Source organism: Cervus canadensis, chromosome X (assembly GCF_019320065.1).
Source record: "Cervus canadensis isolate Bull #8, Minnesota chromosome X, ASM1932006v1, whole genome shotgun sequence".
In the NCBI taxonomy this organism is placed as follows: Eukaryota; Metazoa; Chordata; class Mammalia; order Artiodactyla; family Cervidae; genus Cervus; species Cervus canadensis.
Window position 1 is genome coordinate 89,661,785 of NC_057419.1, and position 19,319 is coordinate 89,681,103.

The 19,319-nt window shown below is 37.0% G+C and overlaps 1 protein-coding gene across 1 annotated transcript; it reads right to left on the reverse strand.

Moving 5' to 3' along the window:
* Positions 1-1,587: 1,587 nt before the first annotated feature.
* Positions 1,588-11,445, reverse strand: LOC122435646. Its single transcript, XM_043459799.1, has 2 exons — positions 11,217-11,445; positions 1,588-1,961 (listed from the first exon to the last, which is right to left on the reverse strand). The coding sequence occupies exons 1-2, from the start codon at positions 11,443-11,445 to the stop codon at positions 1,588-1,590; spliced, it is 603 nt and encodes a 200-aa protein (XP_043315734.1).
* Between the last annotated feature and the right edge of the window lie 7,874 nt (positions 11,446-19,319).

The following is a 19,319-nucleotide window of genomic DNA, read 5'->3' on the forward strand; positions in this document are numbered from 1 at the left end:
CTATTCTTCAAGGTTCAGTTCAGATTGTAAAGGAAATTTAAAATGCCCTTCCTGTCTCCATATATGTGAGATGTCAGACTGACTCCAGTTGCTCATGAGAAGGCAATGCAAAACCTTTAGGTCAAAGAGCAAGAGAGCTGCTGAAATAAACTGCAAATTTGCAGGTCATATTGGAAGAAGTCAAAGACTTTAGGTGAAATTGATAGATACATATTTAGTATTCAAAGACTTTAAGCAAATAACAAGAAATTTAAATTGCTACAAGAAGGAGGTATTCCAGAGAACAAACTACATGGGATGAGATGAATGTTGCACACCCAAAAGAGAAACCAGACTAGACTAAAATAGTCTAACAAACACTTTAAACCATTATAGATTATTAGCTCTTCCTTAGTGAAGAAAAATGAAGGCTGGTAAATCCTTTATGGATGTTGATATTTTACCATTCAATGTAAGTGCTTTTACTTTTCAATATAGATAGTGAATTAATATTTTCAGTAAGTATTTTTGTTATCCCAAAGTATTAAAAAATATTTAAGTTCTACATTGAAATACCTTTTATATACTTTCAAATCAATACATCTACACTGGACAAAACTTACTTGACTATTTAGACTTGATTGCTTAGATTAGGCAAAATCAGAGTAGTCTCCCTTACAGGATTCTGCCTCATTGAGGCTTACTTCATTATGAATCTGCTACAAGTTACACAAAAGCATGGAAAAGACAGAAAGGGTGAATGATATTGAGCAAGAGAGAGAGAGGGGAGTGTGTTTATAAGGTTAATTTAAAAAGATATTTTGACAGAAGCCATAAGAAAATGATAGGAGTCATGTTACAGCTGGAACTAGAAAATCTAAGACTTTCTATTCTCTGCTAATTTGTTTAGAATTTATCCTGACAGATATGGTGAGACATTTATATTTAAACATTCAAGGGGAGTGATATGATTAATCTTATATTTTACAAAGAAACTCTAAAAATTATGTGGAGGAATAAACTGGAGAGAGGTAATCGTGGACAGGGAGAAAATAGTGAATTCCATTTTGGGTATGTTGTATTGAGGTACCTCTGAAACATAGGTAATTTTCCCTCACTATCCCAAAACTTCCTGCATCAGTTTTTTAACTGGAGTCTTTTATTAAACTACTCACCTAATGAACTGAAAATTAGCTATTAATAATCACATATGCATTAGAAAAAACAGAAATATTAAAGCAAAAAGGAATTTTAGTGAACTCAACTAAAATTGAGCCTCCTCATTTTATAAATAAGAGTTACAACTATAAGAAATTTTTTTCACATTTCTCCAACAGATTTATTTTTTTGAAGGAATGGAATTTGAAGAGAAAAAACATGGGGCAGAGAGGTATGGAATAGAAAATAGATACTAATGTAAGATGTTTTGCTAACTACTTATAACAACAAACTAGTACAGAGAATGCCCTATACAAAACACAATAAAGGTTCAAAGATGGAGGTGTTCCCTTAGGCAAGGCTGAAGACTTCAGTCTCTGGTATTTGGAATTTAGGCTGCAGTCTTTTTTTTTCGGATGGATCACTGGGTGTGTAGCACAGTCCATGCTTTTAACCAGATTTGAACAGGAGAATGGCCACTTGGTCCAGGTAGAAGTAGATGAAGTGTTTGGATTCATGTGTCACATAACTACTGAAATTCCTCCCCATGGTGCAGTGCCAAGTGGGGTTGTACTTCTTGTCAAACTCCTTGATACGGGCTGCAATGTCCTTCTCTATATTATATTTCTCCAATGCCTGCGTAGCACACTCCACCGAGTCCTGTTGCATCTCCTCTGACATATCAGCATTCTTGATCACGGCCTTTCGGTCATACACAGTTACCAAGGAGCAGGGGCTGGCCGACTGTAACAGTCTCCTGGCGGAAGGGTTAGCAAGGCTCACACCTGCGTAGAGAGGCAGTTGCTGCCAAAGCCGGGGCGCATCTGTAAGAAGTTTTATATAAGCTTCATGGTAATTGCAAAGAGAAACACTTGTGGTAGAAAAGCTAAAAGAGAAATAAATCAAAGCCTACTGCTAAATATGGCAACCCACTCCCAGTATTATATCCTGGAAAATTCCATGGACAGAGGAACCTGACAGGCTACAGTCCGTGGGGTTGCAAAGAGTCTGACTCAACTGAGCGACTAACACACACTGCTAAAAAGTCGTTAAATCAGAAATGAAGACACCAAGAGAGGAAGGCAAAAAAGGAATTATAAAACAGACAGAAAACAATTACCAAAATGGTAATGGTAAATCCTTACTTCTCAGTAATTACCTTAAATGTAAATGGATTAAATTTCCAGTGAAATGACAAAGTGACTGGATGGATACAATGCATGATCCAACTAAAACGCTGCCTACAAGAGACTCACATTAGCATTAAGGAGGCATATAGGCTGAAAATAAAGGGATGGCAAAAGATAATCTTTGCAATAATAATTAAAATAGATCAGGGGTGCTAATAGGTGCTTAGCCACTTCAGTTGTGTCTGACTCTTAGTGATTCCATGAACTGTAGCCCGCCAGGTTCCTCTGTCCATGAAATTCTCTAGGCAAGAATACTGGAATGGGTAGCCATTTCCTTCTCCAGGGAATCTTCCCGATCCAGGGATCGAACCCAGGTCTCCTGCCTTTCAGGCAGATTCTTTACCATCTGAGCAACCAGAGAAGCTGCCATGATCAGGGGTAACTATACTTAAATCAGACAAAATAATCATTGCATCAAAAGTTGTCATAAGAGACAAAGAAGGTCACATACAACGGTAAAGAGGTCAATATGTCAAAAGGATATAGCACTTGTACATATATATGCACAATGTCATAAAACATAAATATATAAAACAAATATTAACAGAGATGAATGGAAAAATAGCAATGCAATAATAATTGGGGACTTTAATACACCACATTTATCAGTTAGCAGATTATCCAGACAGATGAGTAATATGTAAAAAAATAAAAATAAAAACAAACAGTTGAACAACAATGCAAACCAAATAAACAGAGGAAATACACACAGAACATTCTACACAACAGAAGCAGAATATGCAATCTTCTCAAGTGCATAAGGGATATTCTACAGGATAGATCACATATTAGGTCACCAAACAAAATTGGAATCATATTGAATATCTTTTCCAATCACAATGGAATGAAACTAGGTATCAATAACAGGAGAAAAATTGAAAAGTTCATAAGTGTGTGGAAATTTAATAACCCTCTCCTGAACAGAAAATAGTTCAAAAAAAAAAAAATAACAGCATCTTGAGACAAATGCAAATGGAAACACATTCTACCAAAATTTATAGGATTCATTTAAAGCACTTCTAAGAGAGAATTTTATAGCAATAAATAACTATATTAATAAAAAAGAAATACCTCAAATAAACAATTCAAACTTATACCTCAAGGAACTGGAAAAAGAAAGTATTTTTCCTTTTGAACGTATTTTTTATTATAACACCCTACTTTTATGTATGTGTGTGTGTGTGTGTGTGTGTGTGTGTGTGTGTGTAGCAAGAGGCATGCAGATATACATTACAAATACACTATTTTATACAGAAAACATCATATGTAATAGTTAGTCAAAGTTAGATTCTAAAAATAGCTGGGTAATTCTCCTACATTAACCAAAACTGAATCAACAGAAAAAAACCTCTCTGGTGTATTTTTATGGTTATACTTTTCATGATTGGTCCAATTGAACTGATTTTTGCATCAATGGTAAACACTTGTTGTGTGAGTTTCAGATTGTGTGGATTTTTGTGTGGATAATTGAATATTATCCAGTCTATTTAACTAGCATTAGCCATTAATCAACCATTGGATATTGGCTGTAATATTTGTACATATTTACATGTAATCATCACATGGATAAGTTTATAAACATCATGGAGCATTTGAGAAGCTCTGATTATACATGCATTCCCCCAATTTAAACACTTTAAAATTTTTTGTCAAAATACTTTTAAAAAATTAAACTTACCACTATAGATAAGTAATTCTACAGAATTATAAGGAATTTAGATTTGTTCAAACTATCTTCAGATGGGTTGTGTGTCTACTAATGAATCTTTGCAACTGGATATAATATGAGTTGATTATTCAAAATCAGTATTTAGAGAAAGAATCTTTGGATTCAACATAGAAGAAAATGAATTCTCAAACACTTGTGGTATAAAGGAGGAGGTTGAGAAACGCAATAGAAAAAACAAAAAATAAAACTAAACTAAAATATTTGTGTAGGTTTTCCTGAAATGAATAAGCATTGCCCAGGCTGACATTTCCTTAGTATAGTGTCTTATTTAACTGATGGCTTTTCTATTCCTATTAGAAGGACTTATATTATCTAAACTTTGTGTATGTTAATTCTAGGGAAGTGGCAAGTTCTGTCTACACTTATTATTTTGCCTCTAAGGCTTATTTTTATTTTATTTATTTTATTTATTTTATTTTATGGTATAATTGATTTACAATGTTGTGTTAGTTTCAAATGTACAGAGAAGTGAATCTGTTATAAAAATTAATATATCCACTCTTTTCAGATTCTTTTCCCATATAGGTCATTATAGAGTATTGACTGGAGTTCTTCATGCTACACAGAAGGTTCTTATTAGTTATCTATGTTATTGATATATATATATAGTAGTGTGTATGTGTCAATTCCAATTTATTCCTCCACCCTTTACCCCTCAGTAACAAGTTTATTTTCCACATTAGCAACTCTTTTGGTTTTGTGAAAGTGTTAGTCACTCAGTCATGTCCAACTGTTTGTGACCTCATGGACGGTAGCCCGTCAGGTAGATAAGTCCATTTGTAGCGTCTTTTTAGATTCCACATATAAGCAATGTCATATGATATTTGTCTTCCTCGGTTTGACTGTCTTTACTCAGTATAAGAATCTCTAGGTTCCAACTAATAAAAATAATTGGGAAAAAAATTAAAAAAAAATAAAAATAAAAAAATAAATAAAATAACTTAAAAAATTAAAAAAAATACAGCAAGAAGAAAAAAAAAAGAATCTCTAGCTTCAAACATGTTGCTGAAAATAGCATGCATTTTTCTTTTTTCTGGTCAAGTAATATTCCATTGTGTATATGTACCAATCTTCATAATCCATTTCTATGTTGATGAATATTTTGGTTGCTTCCATTCCTGGCTATTGTGAGTAGTGCTTCAGTGAACATTCAATTGCATATATTTTTCAAATTATTGTTTTCTCCAAATATATTCCCAGGAGTGGGATGGCTAGATCATATTGTAACTCTGTTTTCAGTTTTATTAAGGAAAGCTCCATACTGTTCTTCATAGTGTCTGTACCACTTTGCATTCCAACCAACAGTGTAGGAGGGTTACCTTTTCTCCACCTTCTTTCCAGCATTTATTTTTTATAGACTTTTTGGTGATGGCCATTCTGACCAGTGTGAGGTGATACAACATGGTAGTTTCGATTTGCATTTCCCTAAAATTAGTGATGTTGAGAATCTTCTCATGTGCATCTGTATGTCTTCTTTGAAGAAATGTTTATTTAGATCTTCCACTTATTTTTTGATTGCATTGTTTGCCTTTTTTGATATTGAGCTGCATGAACTATTTGTGCATTTTGGAGATTAATCCCTTGTGGTTTGCTTCATTTGAAGTATTTTCTCTAATCTGGAGAGTTTTCTTTTCATTTTTTAATGGTTTTGTTTGTTGTGCAAAAGCTTTCACTTAATTAACTCTCATTGTTTATTTTTGTTTTTTATTTTCATTGTTCTAGGAGGATGATGGAAAAAAAGAGCTTGATGCAATTTATATTAGGAAGTGTTCTCCCTGTGTATTCCTCTAATAGTTTTATAGTATCCAGCCTTATGTTTAAATCTTTAATACATTCGAGTTTGACTTTGTGTATGATGTTAGGGTGTGTTCTAATTTCATTCTTTTAGATATAGCTACCCAGCTTTCCTCGGAGAAGGCGATGGCAACCCACTCCAGTACTCTTGCCTGGAAAATCCATTGGATGGAGGAGCCTGGTAGGCTGCAGTCCATGGGGTCACGAAGAGTTGGACATGACTGAGCAACTTAATTTTCAGTTTTCACTTTCCTGCATTGGAGAAGGAAATGGCAACCCACTTCAGTGTTCTTGCCTGGAGAATCCCAGGGACGGGGGAGCCTGGTGGGCTGCCGTCTATGGGGTCACACAGAGTCAGACACGACTGAAGCAACTTAACATCAGCAGCAGAAACCCAGCTTTCCTAGCACCACTTATTGAAAAGACTCCTCCACTGTATATTCTTGCCTACTTTGTCACAGATTATGTGACCATAAATTCATGGGTTAATCTGTGGATTTTCTGTCCTGGTTCATTGATTTGTATTCCTGTTTTGTGCCAATACCATACTGTTTTGATGACTGAATCATTTGTAGTATAGTCTGAAGTCAGGAAACCTGATTCCTCCAGCTCTGTTTTTCTTTCCCAAGATGGCTTTGACTATTCAAGTTCTTTTTTGTCTCCACAAAAATTTTAAGACATTTTGTCCTTGTTCTTTGAAAAATGCCACTGGTAAGAGGACAAGGATTTCACCAAATCTGTAGATTGCCTTGGGTAGTATAATCATTTTGACAATAGTGATTCTTCCAACCCAAGAACATGGTATACTTTTTCATCTGTCTGTACCATCTTTGATTTCTTTCATCAGTGTCTTATAATTTTTGGAGTTCAGGTCTTTTACTTCCTTCAGTAGGCTTAGTGCTATATATTTTATATTTTTGATGCAATGGTAAATAGGATTTTTTTTTTATTATTTTTCTTTTTTATCTTTCATTGCTAGTGTATAGAAATGCAACAGATTTCTGTGCATTAATTTCATATCATACAACTTTATTAAATTCTTTGGTGACCTCTAATAATTTTCTGGTAACATCTTTAGGATTTTCTATGTATGCTATCATGTCATCTGCAAACAATGACACTGTTACTTCTTTTCCAATTTGGATTCCTTTTATTTAATTTTCTTCTCTGATACCCATGGCCAGGACTTCCAAAATTCTGTTGAATAAAAGTGACAAGATTGGACATCCTTGTCTTGTTTCTGATGTTAGAGGAAATGCTTTCAGTTTTTCACCATTGAATATATTTGTTGCAGGTTTGCCATATGCGGCTTTTATTATGTTGGTGTAAGTTCCCTCTAAGCCTATTTTCTGTAGAGTTTTTATCACAAATGGATTTTGAACTTTGTCAAAGTCATCTTCTTATATATTGATATAGCCTCATGGCTTTTATTCTCCAGTTTGTTAATTGTGTATTACATTGATTGATTTGCATATATTGAAGTAGTCTTGTAACACTGGGATGAATCTCACTTGACTAGGATGTATGATATTTTTAACATGTTGTTGGTTACAGGTTCCTAGTATTCTGTTGAGGAGTTTATCATCTATGTTCATCAATGATATTGGCCTGTAATTTTCTTTTCTTGCGATATCTGTCTGATTTGGGTGTCAGAGTGATGGTGGCCTTGTAGAATGATCTTGGGAGTGCTCCTTTCTCTGCAATTTTTGGGAAGAATTTCAGAAGCTCTTCTCTAAATGTTTGAAAGAATTTGCTTGTGAATTCATCTAGTCTTAGATTTCTGTTTCTTAGAAAATTTTTAATCATGGTTTCAATTTTAGTTCTTAAGACTTGTCTGTTCGTATTTTCTATTCTTGGTTCAGTATTTTAAGGATGTATCTTTCTAAGAAATTGCCCATTTCTTCTAGGTTGTCTATTTTATTGGCATATAGTTGCTTGTGGGAATTTCTTACAATCCTCTGTATTTCTATGGTGTCAGTTCTAATTTCTCCTTTATCATTTCATATTTTATTGATTTGAGTCCTCTTCCTTTTTATCTTGGTAAGTTTGGCTAATGGTTTATCAATTATGTTTATCTTTTCAGAGAACTACCTTTTAGTTTCATTTATCTTTGCTATTGTTTTCTTCATCTCTTTTATTTATAGTTGCCCTAATATTTGATTTTTTTCCTTATACTAACATTGGGTTTTGTTTGTTCTTTATCTAGTTGCTTCAGGTGTAAGAATAGGTTGTTTATTTGAGATTTTTCCTGTCTCCTGAGGTATAATTTATTGCCATAAGCTTCCCTTTTAGAGTTGCTTTTGTTGTGTCCCATAGGTTTTGGATTATCATGTTTTCATTTTGTTTATCTCTAGGTACTTTTTACTTCTTTGATTTCTTAAGTGGTTTATTGATATTTAGTAATATTGCTTAGTCTCCATGTGTTCATGTTCCTTAAAGTTTTTTTCCCTGTAATTTATTTCTATATCTTTGTGGTCAGAAAATGCTTTATATTATTTCAATTTTCTTAAATTTACCAAGACTTGATTTGTGGCCCAAGATGTGATCTATCCTTAAGAATGCTCCATGTGCACTTGAGAAGAGTGTATTCTGCTCCTTTCAGTTGGAATGTCTCACAAATATCAATTAAATATATCCATTCTAATGTGTCATTTAAAGTTTGTGTTTCCTTATAAATTTTCTGTATGGATGATCTACTCACTGGTGAATGTGGAGTGTTGAATTCCTCCACTGTTGTGTTCCTGTCAACTTCCCCTTTTATGGCTGTTAGCACTTGCCTTATATGTTGCAGGGCCCCTATTTTGGGTGCATATATATTTACGATTGTTATGTATTCTTGATTTTATTGCTTGATCATAATGTAGTGTCCTTCTTGTCTCTTGTAACAATCTTTATTTTAAAGTCTATTTTGTCTGATATGAGTGTTGCTACCCCAGCTTTCTTTAAATTTCCATTTGAATGGAATATCATTTTTCCATCTCTTCAGTTTCAGTCTGTATGTGTCCCTGAGTTTGAAATAGTTGTCTGGTAGAAAGCATATATACAGGTCTTGTCTTCATATCCGTTCAACCAGTCTGTGTCTTTTGGTAGAAGCATTTAGTCTATTTACATTTTATTTTAATTTATTTCTTTTTGATTGAAAGATAATTGCTTTATAGTACTGTCTTTGTTTCTACCAAACATCAACATGAATCAGCCCTAGGGTTACTTATGTCCCCTTCCACCTGAACATCCCTCCCACCTCCCTATCCATCCCACCCCTAATCTATTTACATTTAAGGTAATTGATATATATGTTTGTATTGCCATTTTCTTAATTGTTTTTGGTTTGCTTTTGTAGTTCTTTTTCTTCTCTTCTGTTTCCTGTTTAGAGAAGTTACTTTAGTATTTATTGTAAAACTGGTTTGGAGGTGCTGGATTCTCTTAGCTTTTGCATGTCTTTAAAGCTTTTGATTTCTCCATAGAATCTAAACGTGATCTTTGCTAGGTGACCTATTTTTGGTTGTAGGTTTTTCCCTTTCATAATTTTAAATATGTCATTTCATTCTCTTTTGGCCTATAGAAGCTCTGCTGAAAAATCAGATGATAATCTTATGGGGAATTCGCTTGCAGGTTATTTGTTGTTTTGGTTTTACTGCTTTTAATATTTTTTTTCTTTGTATTTAATTTTTGTTAGTTTGATTAATATGTGTCTTGGCATGTTTCTCCTTTGGTTTATCCTGTATGGGACTCTGCACGTCCTGGACTTGGATGACTATTTCCTTTCCCATATTAGGGATTTTAAAAATTCTCTTCAAATATTTTCTCAGGCCCTTTGTCTTTTTCTTCTTCTTCTGGGACCTATAATTCAAATATGGATGTTAATGTTGTCCCAGAAATCTCTGAGACAGTCCTCATTTCTTTTCATTTTTTCCCCTGTTCTGTGGCAGTGATTGCCATCATTCTATTTTCCAGCTCACTTATTCATTCTTCTGCTTCAGTTATTCTGCTATTGATGTCTTCTAGTGTATTTTTGATTTCATTTATTTTATTGTTCACCACTATTTGTTCTTTAGTTCTTCTAGATTCTTGTTAAACATTTCTTTTATCTTCTTGATCCATGCCTCCATTTTTTTTCACAATACCTTGGATCATCTTCACTATCATTACTCTGAATTCTTTGCCAGGTAGATTGCTTCTCTCTTCTTCATTTAGTTGTTCTTGTAGGTTTTTACCTTGCTCCTTTGTCTGCAGCATATTCCTATCTTCTGATTTTGTCTGCCTTACTCTGTGGTCTTTCTTTTGGCTGCGGGGTGGTAGTTCCTTTTGCTTCTGGTGTCTACTCCCTCACATGCGAGTTTGTCCAGAGGCTTATATAAGCTTCTTGGTGGGAGGTATTGGTGCCTGTGCTCTGGTGGGTGAAGCTGGGTCTTGTCCCTTTGGTAAGCAGGGCTGTGTCAAGGGGGTGTCTATGAGCTTAATATGACTTTAGGCAGCCTGTCTGGTAATGGGTGAGGCTGTGTTCCTCTCTTGCTTGTTGTTTGGCCTGAGGTATTGAACACTGGAGCTTGCAGCTTTTCGGTTGGAGCTGAGACTTGGTCCAATATGGGGACCTCTGGGAGAGTTCCTGCCAATTAATATTTCTTGGGGTCAGGAATTCTCTGGGAGCCCAGCAGCTAAGAATGGAAACCCTCACTTTCCCAGGCGGCCCTCCAAGACCTCCAGGTAGGTCTCTGGACCCACTGTGGGCACTATGGTCACAACTCAGAGCCCATGTCCCACATATATGTGTTCTCAAAATCCACAGCTACTAAAGTTAGACTGGTCTCCCTTCTGCGAGCACTTTTCCATTCAGATTTTCTGCAGGCATTGGATACACCAGTCTGAGAGCAGTTATTCAATCTGTTGCTTATAGAGAACAGAGATTTCTGTTCCTCCTCCTTAGTCACACAGCCCCTTGGGCTCAGCTTTGGTTTCAGGCCTACCTCTATGTGTGGGCCACCTTCAGGTGTCTCTTCCTTGCTCAGGTGAGAGGGTACAAAGGCAGAAACTGACTAAGACTTATATACTTGCTGAGAAGGGATAACATGGCTATGATTGGGGTGCACACACTTGCTCTATTGGGAATGCCTCCCAGTTCCCACAGAGGCAGGGGCTGGCATGTGGAAAGAGAAGTCACAATTGTAGCCCTACTGTTTGTGCCCCACTCAACAGTGGCATCTCACTTCCAAGTCAGTCCACACTTCCTCCAGGAGTTTCCTGACTGAGGAGTGCTTCACCCCATCCCCTCAGGCTGTCTTCACACAGCTTTTCTCCTCACTTCTGTCCTTTCAGGCCATCTCTGAGCAGCCAAACAGTTATCCTCTATCCAGGTCCACTCTCCTAACCCCACGCTTTAGCACCCAGCTCCCATCTGCACTGGGGGACACCCATCCCAGACTGGGGCATGCAAGGCCTGTGGTACAGATCATCCATGCAAATCTTGTTCTGTCCTGCCTGCCACAGACCAACCACTGCATTTTCTTTTGATCGCCCCTGAAGGCCCCTTTCTATTTCAGTGTGTTCTGCCACTGGTGTGGGGCCTCCCTTTGTGTGGTAACCTCTCGTCTTCTTCATTTCCCTCCCCAGGATGTGGTCTCATCCTGTTTACTCTCTTCTTTTTCTTCTGTTTCTCTCCTTCATTCGACCTGGTTATGCTGCGATCTTTTCTTGTCCTCCAAGGTGTCCAAGGTTCTTTGCTAGTGTTTAGCAGGTTCCATGTGAATTGTTTCATTTATAGATGTATTCTTGATGTACCTGTGAGGAGAAGTGAATCTGAGATTCTCCTATTCTGCCATCTTGACTGATCTTCTCTAAGGCTTATTTTTAAAAACACTTTTGGGGTTATATTAAGAGCTCCAAATGATACCAAAATTTTTTTTAACAAGGTATAAATTAGAATACCGATGCTGATGGAAGTTATTAAATGCAACGTGTTATTGAGTGTTTATATGGACATGTATAATATGAACAGTTATGTAGAGAGGTTCATTTCATCCTTGAAGCTATCTGATTTTTTTATAGCCTCAACAAATATGTTCACCGCATTTTCAAGCTATCAAAATTAAGAATAAACCATATTGTTATCTCTTGGATCCTCTTTCTGGTATATCCATCAGTATATGCTGCTGCTGCTGCTGCTGCTAAGTCGCTTTAGTCGTGTCCGACTCTGTGTGACCCCATAGACGGCAGCCCACCAGGCTCCCCCATCTCTGGGATTCTCCAGGCAAGAACACTGGAGTGGCTTGCCATTTCTTTATCCAACGCATGAAAGTGAAAAGTGAAAGTGAAGTCCCTCAGGCATGTCCAACTCCTAGCGACCCCATGGACTTCAGGCCACCAGGCTCCTCCGTCCATGGGATTTTCCAGGCAAGAGTACTGGAGTGGGTTGCCATTGCCTTCTCCACCATCAGTATATACCCAATTACAAATGAGACTGCATTTCCCTTGATTCCTGAAGTCATCATTTCTTTGGGTTCATTCTTCATTCTGTGGCATAAAATATGTTTTCTGAGACTCTTTTTTTTTTGCTCCCTTTTTGCTTGTTTTCCTACCTCACTAGGTTCAATTCTTCTTCCTTCTTCATCTTGGCTGTTTTACTCATGTTACATCCTTCTTTGTAATTTTAGTTAGTAACTAGTAGTACCAGAGCATGAATATTATTCTCTCCCTGCTTAAGAAAACACTATTCATAATTTTGTTCAGTCTTTTAGGGAGAAGACTTCAATGAAAGTATGATTATACTTTTGTCTCAATCTTTCTGGCTTGAATTAGTTTATAGCAAGCTATTTGAAACAAATGAATCTGAGCAAACTCTGGGAGATAGTGGAGGACAGAAGAGCCTGGCATCCTAAAGTTCATGGGGTTGCAACGAGTCAGACACAACTGAGCAACTGAATAACAGCATTTGAAACACATGCTATGTTTCATGTGTCTCTTATTCAACATGTAGTTTCAAAGAGGAAATGAAAAACCCATGTTAAACCTAACTTTATTTAGTTAAAAAAAAAAACTATATGACAAAGACAGATAAGAGTTTTCAAAATATCTCATCCTACTGCCCTTTAAAACGTCTAATTTCTTCCTTGGTTCCCAAGGGTAATATGTTTTCAGCTTACTTCTTGGCCTGGAAAACAAAGTTTCAAGAAAAAAATCCCTTTTTGGCTGGGGTTTGTATTATCTACAGGAAGATTGAAGGGGGAAAAGTCTATTTTGTTTTTAAATAACTGTAAACTCTGTCTTCATGGCTTCTTTAACCAAAAAATATTGATTGGGCCAATCTGGAACTGAGCTAAGAATAGAGCTAACTTCTTTTTCATTTCTACTTTGTACAGTTAAACCAAGTAAAATTAAAACAATGGGATTTATCAAGATGCTTGGCATAAATAAAAAAAAACTCTTTTTGGCTCTTATACAATGTGGAAGTTAGTAAATATTTGTTAACTATCATACAACAATTGTCTAAGAAAAATATTTTGAAGAAGAGAATTTTTCTTCCCCTAAAAATTCTTCTCTTTCAAAACCAAAGATGCTGGAGGTGATCCTAGGATGGTGGAGGAATAGGACGGGGAGACCATTTTCTCCCCCCACAAATTCATCAAAAGAATATTTGAACACTGAGCAAATTGCACAAAACAAATTCTGAATGCTAGCAGAGGACATCAGGAACCCAGAACAGCAGCCCCCTGTCTTTGAAAGGAGGTAGGGAAAAAATATAAAAGATAAAAAGAGAGACAAAAGAGGTAGGGACAGAGATCCATCCTGGGAAGGGAGTCTTAAAAGAGGAGAAGTTTCCAAACACCAGGAAACCCTCTCACCAGTGGGTCTGTGGGTAGTTTTGGAGGCTCAGAGGACAACATAACCAGGAGGATAAATAAACAAACAAACAAACAAACAAACAAACCCCACAGATTACATGCCTAACGGCAACTCCCAGTGCTCATATCCACCACCAGCAAGTGGGGGCTGAACAGGGAGACATGGGTTGCATTGCTTAGGGTAAGGACCAGGCCTGAATGCCCTGAGGGCAATCTAAGGGAACTAACGTGAGATAGCAACCCAAACTGGGGGAGAGCCAGAGAGAGAAAGACAGAGAGAAAGAGAGAGAGAGAGAGAAACTATCCCACAAAAAGCCCTAACTTAAGGCACTTACAGGTCCACTCACAGAACAAAGGGCTGAGTAAATACCAGAGGAGAGTTAGCAGGCTGCAGACCAGTCTATCCTCCGCAGGAGACAGGGAGGCAGGTGGGGGCCAGCCAGAGCCGGAAAGGAGGAATCGCAGCCCCAGAGAGGCATCCTCTAATGAACTGCAAGCAGGCTCCCAGTTGCTAACCAAGTCTTCCTGGGATCCTGGAGGGTTGACATCCGCCAAGAGAGTTGCAGTCAGAGATCAGCTCCCCAGAAGAGACACATGGAACACCTGAAGCGGGCGTTCCCATTGCCACCCAGGAAACTGTGCGGCTGGGACCGGGGAGGTGATAAGATGCACTCCCCACCTGGGGAGACTGTGCTTGCCAAGTATATGGTCGCCTGAGCTGCTCAGACCTGGGAAAGGCACAAAACACAGGCCAAGCCGTCTGCACCTTTGTGGACTACCTGAGAACCTGAATCTGAGCGACTTAGACCTGGGAAGTGCACCCAACCCAGGGCCTGCCTCAGACAGTTCCCCGGCAGTGCAACCTAGAGCTTGAGAAGTGTAGACTGGGAAAGCACACGCACTGTGAGTGGAGGAAAACCTGGTGTGGCTGAGACACTGTGAGCACTCCCCACACACGCCAGTGATATTTGTTTGCAGTGTTCCTCCCTCCCCACAGCACGACTGAACAAGTGAGGTTAAATAAGTGACCGCCTTTGCTCCCTTGTGTCAGGGTGGAAATTAGACACTGAAGAGACCAGCAAACAGAAGAAGCTAAAATGAACAGAGGGAACCACTTTGGATGTGACAGGTGAAACATCTTGAAACCCTGTACTTAGCACCGACTACTTTGGAAGGGGCCTATAGATCTTGAGAAGGATAAGCCGGGTCAAGGAACTACCTAAAACTGAACTGACCCCATACTGCCTGCAACAGCTCCAGAAAAATTCCTAGATATATTTTTACAATTATTATTTTTATTTTTTTAATTTTAAGTCCTCTATTACTCCTTTAATTTTCATTTTTATAACCTACTATTACCTTGCCAAAAGAAGACCCTATTTTATTTTATTTTTATTTTATTTTTTTTTTACAGAAGACCCTATTTTAAAGCAAACTTCATAGATATATTTTATAATTTTTTGTGACTTTGTTTTATTTTTTTAATATTGTATTTTTTGAGAGTCTGACCTCTATTATATATTTTTAATCTTTGATTTTTGGTATTTGTTATCAATTTTATACCTTAGGAAACCCAATCTTCAGTACCTATTTTTGCTTGGGAGTGCAATTACTGGCTTGATTGCTCTCTCCCCCTTTTGACTCTCTTTTTTCTCCACCAGGTTGCCTCTATCTCCTCCCTTCCCCTTCTCTTCTCTACCCAACTCTGTGAATCTCTTTATGTGTTCTGGCCTGTGGAGAACACTTAGGGAACTGACTACTGGCCGGATCTCTCTCTCTCTCCTTTTGATCTCCCCTTTTCTATTCCTGGTCACCTCTATCTCCATCCTCCCCCTTTTCTTCTCCATGTAACTCTGTGAACCTCTCCGGGTGTCCCTCACTGTGGAGAAGCTTTTCATAATTAACCTAGATGTTTATCAATGGTACTGTATAGATGGGGAAATCTTGAGGCTACAGTAAGAATAAGACTGAAAACCAGAGGCAGGAGGCTTAAGTCCAAAACGTGAGAACACCAGAATACTCCTGACTCCAGGGGATATTAAATCAATAAGAGCTCATCCAAAAGCCTCCATACCTACACTGAAACCAAGCTCCACCCAAGAGCCAACAAGTTCCAGAGCAAGACATACCATGCAAATTCTCCAGCAACACAGGAACAAACCCTGAGCTTCAATAAACAGGCTGCTCAAAGTCACACCAAACCCATAGACATCTCAAAACTCACTACTGGACACTTCATTGCACTCCAGAGAGAAGAAATCCAACTCCAACCACCAGAACACCGACACAAGCTTCCCTAATCAGGAAACCTTGACAAGCCACCCATCCATCCCCACCTACAGCAAGGAACCTCCACAATAAAGTGGAACTACCAACTGGCAGAATACAGAAAGGCCACCCCAAACACAGCAATCTAAACAAGATGAAAAGGCAGAGAAATATTCAGTAGGTAAAGGAACATGACAAATGCCCACCAAACAAACCAAAGAGGAGAAGATAGGGAATCTATCTGAAAAAGAATTTGGAATAATGATAGTAAAAATGATCCAAAATCTTGAAAACAAAATGGAGTTACAGATAAATAGCCTGGAGACAAGGATTGAGAAGATGCAAGAAATATTTAACTAGGACCTAGAAGAAATAAAAAAGAGTCAATCAATAATGCAATAAATGAAAGAAAAAGCACTCTGGAGGGAACCAACAGTAAAATAATGGAAGCAGAAGATAGGACAAGTGAGGTAGAAGATAAAATGGTAGAAATAAATGAGGCAGCATGGAAAAAAAGGAAAAAAAAAAAGGATTAAAAGAAATGAGGACAAACTCAGGGACCTCTGGGACAATGTGAAATGCCCCAACATTTGAATCATAAGAGTCCAAGAAGAAGAAAAAAGAAAGGCCATGAGAAAATACGTGAGGAGATACTAGTTGAAAACTTCCTTAAAATGGGGAAGGAAATAGTCACCCAAGCCCAAGAAACCCAGAGTCCCAAACAGGATAAACCCAAGATGAAACACCCCAAGACACATATTAATCAAATTAACAAAGATAAAACACAAAGAACAAATATTAAAAGCAGCAAGGGAAAAACAACAAAACAACACACAAGAGGATTCCCATAAGGATAACAGCTGATCTTTCAATAGAAACTCTTCAGGCCAGAAAGAGATGGCAGGGCATACTTAAAGTGATGAAATGGAAAAAAAACCTACAACCCAGATTACTATAACCAGCAAGGATCTCATTCAAATATGAAGGAGAAATTAAAACCTTTACAGATAAGCAAAAGCTTAGAGAATTCAGGACCACCAAACCAGCTCTTCAACAAATGCTAAAGGATCTTCTCTAGACAGGAAACACAAAAAGGGTGAATAAACTCAAACCCAAAACAACAAAGTAAATGGCAATGGGATCATACTTATTAATAATTACCTTAAATGTAAATGGGTTGAACACCCCAACCAAAAGAAAGAACTGGCTGAATGGATATGAAAACAAGACCCCTATATATGCTGTCTACAAGAAACCCCCCTCAAAACAGGGGACACATACGTCTGAAGATGAAGGGCTAGAAAAGAATATTTCATGCATATGGAGACCAAAAGAAAGCAGGAGTAGCAGTACTCATATCAGATAAAATAGAATTTAAAATAAAGGCTGTGAAAAGAGACAAAGGACACTACATAATGATCAAAGGATTAATCAAAGAAGAAGATATAACAATTATAAATATATATATGTATCCAACATAGGAGCAACGCAATATGTAAGGCAAATGCTAACAAGTATGAAAGGAGAAATTAACAATAACACAATAATAGTGGGAGACTTTAATACCCCACTCACACCTATGGATAGATCAACTAAGCAGAAAATAAGCAAGGAAGCACAAACTTTAAATGATACAATGGGCCAGTTGATATCAGACCTAATTGATAGCTATAGGATATATCGTCACAAAAGAATGAATTTCACCTTTTTCTCAAGTGCACACAGAATCTTCTCCAGGATAGATCACATCCTGGGCCATAAATCTAGCCTTGGTAAATTAAAAAAAAAAATGAAATCATCTCAAGCATCTTTTCTGATCACAATGCAGTAAGATTAGATGTCAACCACAGGGAAAAAGTATTAAAAATACAAATATATGGAAGCTAAACAATACACTTCTGAATAGCCAACAAATCACAGAAGAAATCATAAAAGAAATAAAACTATGCATAGAAATGAATTAAAATGAAAACACATCAACCCAAAACCTATAGGATTCAGTAAAAGCAGTGCTAAGGGGGTTTCATAATAATACAAGCCCACCTCAAGAAACAGGAGAGAAATCAAATAACTTAACTATACACCTAAAAGAACTAGAAAAAGAAATGAAACACCCCAGGGTGAGTAGAAGGAAAGAAATCATACAAATTAGGGCAGAAATAAATGCAAAAGAAACAAAGGAGACCATAGCAAAAATCAACAAAGCTGGTTCTTTGAGAAGATAAATAAAAAAGACAAACCACTAGCCACACTCATCAAGAAAAAAAAAGGGGGGGGAGGGAGAAGAATTAAATCAACAAAATTAGAAATGAAAATGGAGAAATCACAACAGACAACACAGAAGTACAAAGATCATAAAAGACTACTATCAGCAACTATATGCCAATAAAATGGACAAGTTGGAAGAAATGGGCAAATTCTTAGAAAAGTATTACTTGCAACAACTGAACCAGGAAGAAATAGAAAATCTTAACAGACTCATCACAAGCACAGAAATCGAAACTGTAATCAGAAATCTTCCAGCAAACAAAAGCCCAGGACCAGATGGCTTCATCAGCTGAATTCTACCAAAAATTTAGAGAAGAACTAGCACCTATCCTACTCAAACTCTTCCAGAAAATTGCAGTGGAAATAACCTTCCAAACTCATTCTATGAGGCCACCATCACCCTAATACCAAAACCAGACAAAGATGCCACAAAGAAAAAAAAAAAAAAAGAAAACTACAGTGCAATATCACTGATGAACATAGATGCAAAAATCTTTAACAAAATTTTAGCAAACAGAATCCAACAACATACTAAAAGATCATACATCATGACCAAGTGGGCTTTATCCCAGGGATGCAAGGATTCTTCAGTATTTGCAAATCAATCAATGTGATACACCACATTAACAAATTGAAAGAAAGAAACTATATGATTATCTTAATAGGTGCAGAGAAACCCTTTGACAAAATTCAACATCCATTTATGATAAAAACCCTCCAGAAAGCAGGAACAGAAGGAACATACCTCAACATAATAATAAGTATATATGACAAACCCTCAGCAAACATTATCCACATGGTGGAAAATTGAAAGCATTTCCCCTAAAGTCAGGAACAAGACAAGGGTTCCTACTAGAGCTAATCAATGAATAGAGAAAAGTTGCAGGATATAAAATTAGCACACAGAAATTCCTTGCATTCCTATACACTAACAATGAGACAACAAAAAGAGAAATTAAGGAAACAATTCCATTCACCATTGCAATGAAAATAATAAAATAATTAGGTATATATCTACCTAAAGAAACAAACGACCTATATAGAAAAGTATAAATTGCTGATGAAATAAATCAAAGAGGACACTGATCGATGGAGAAA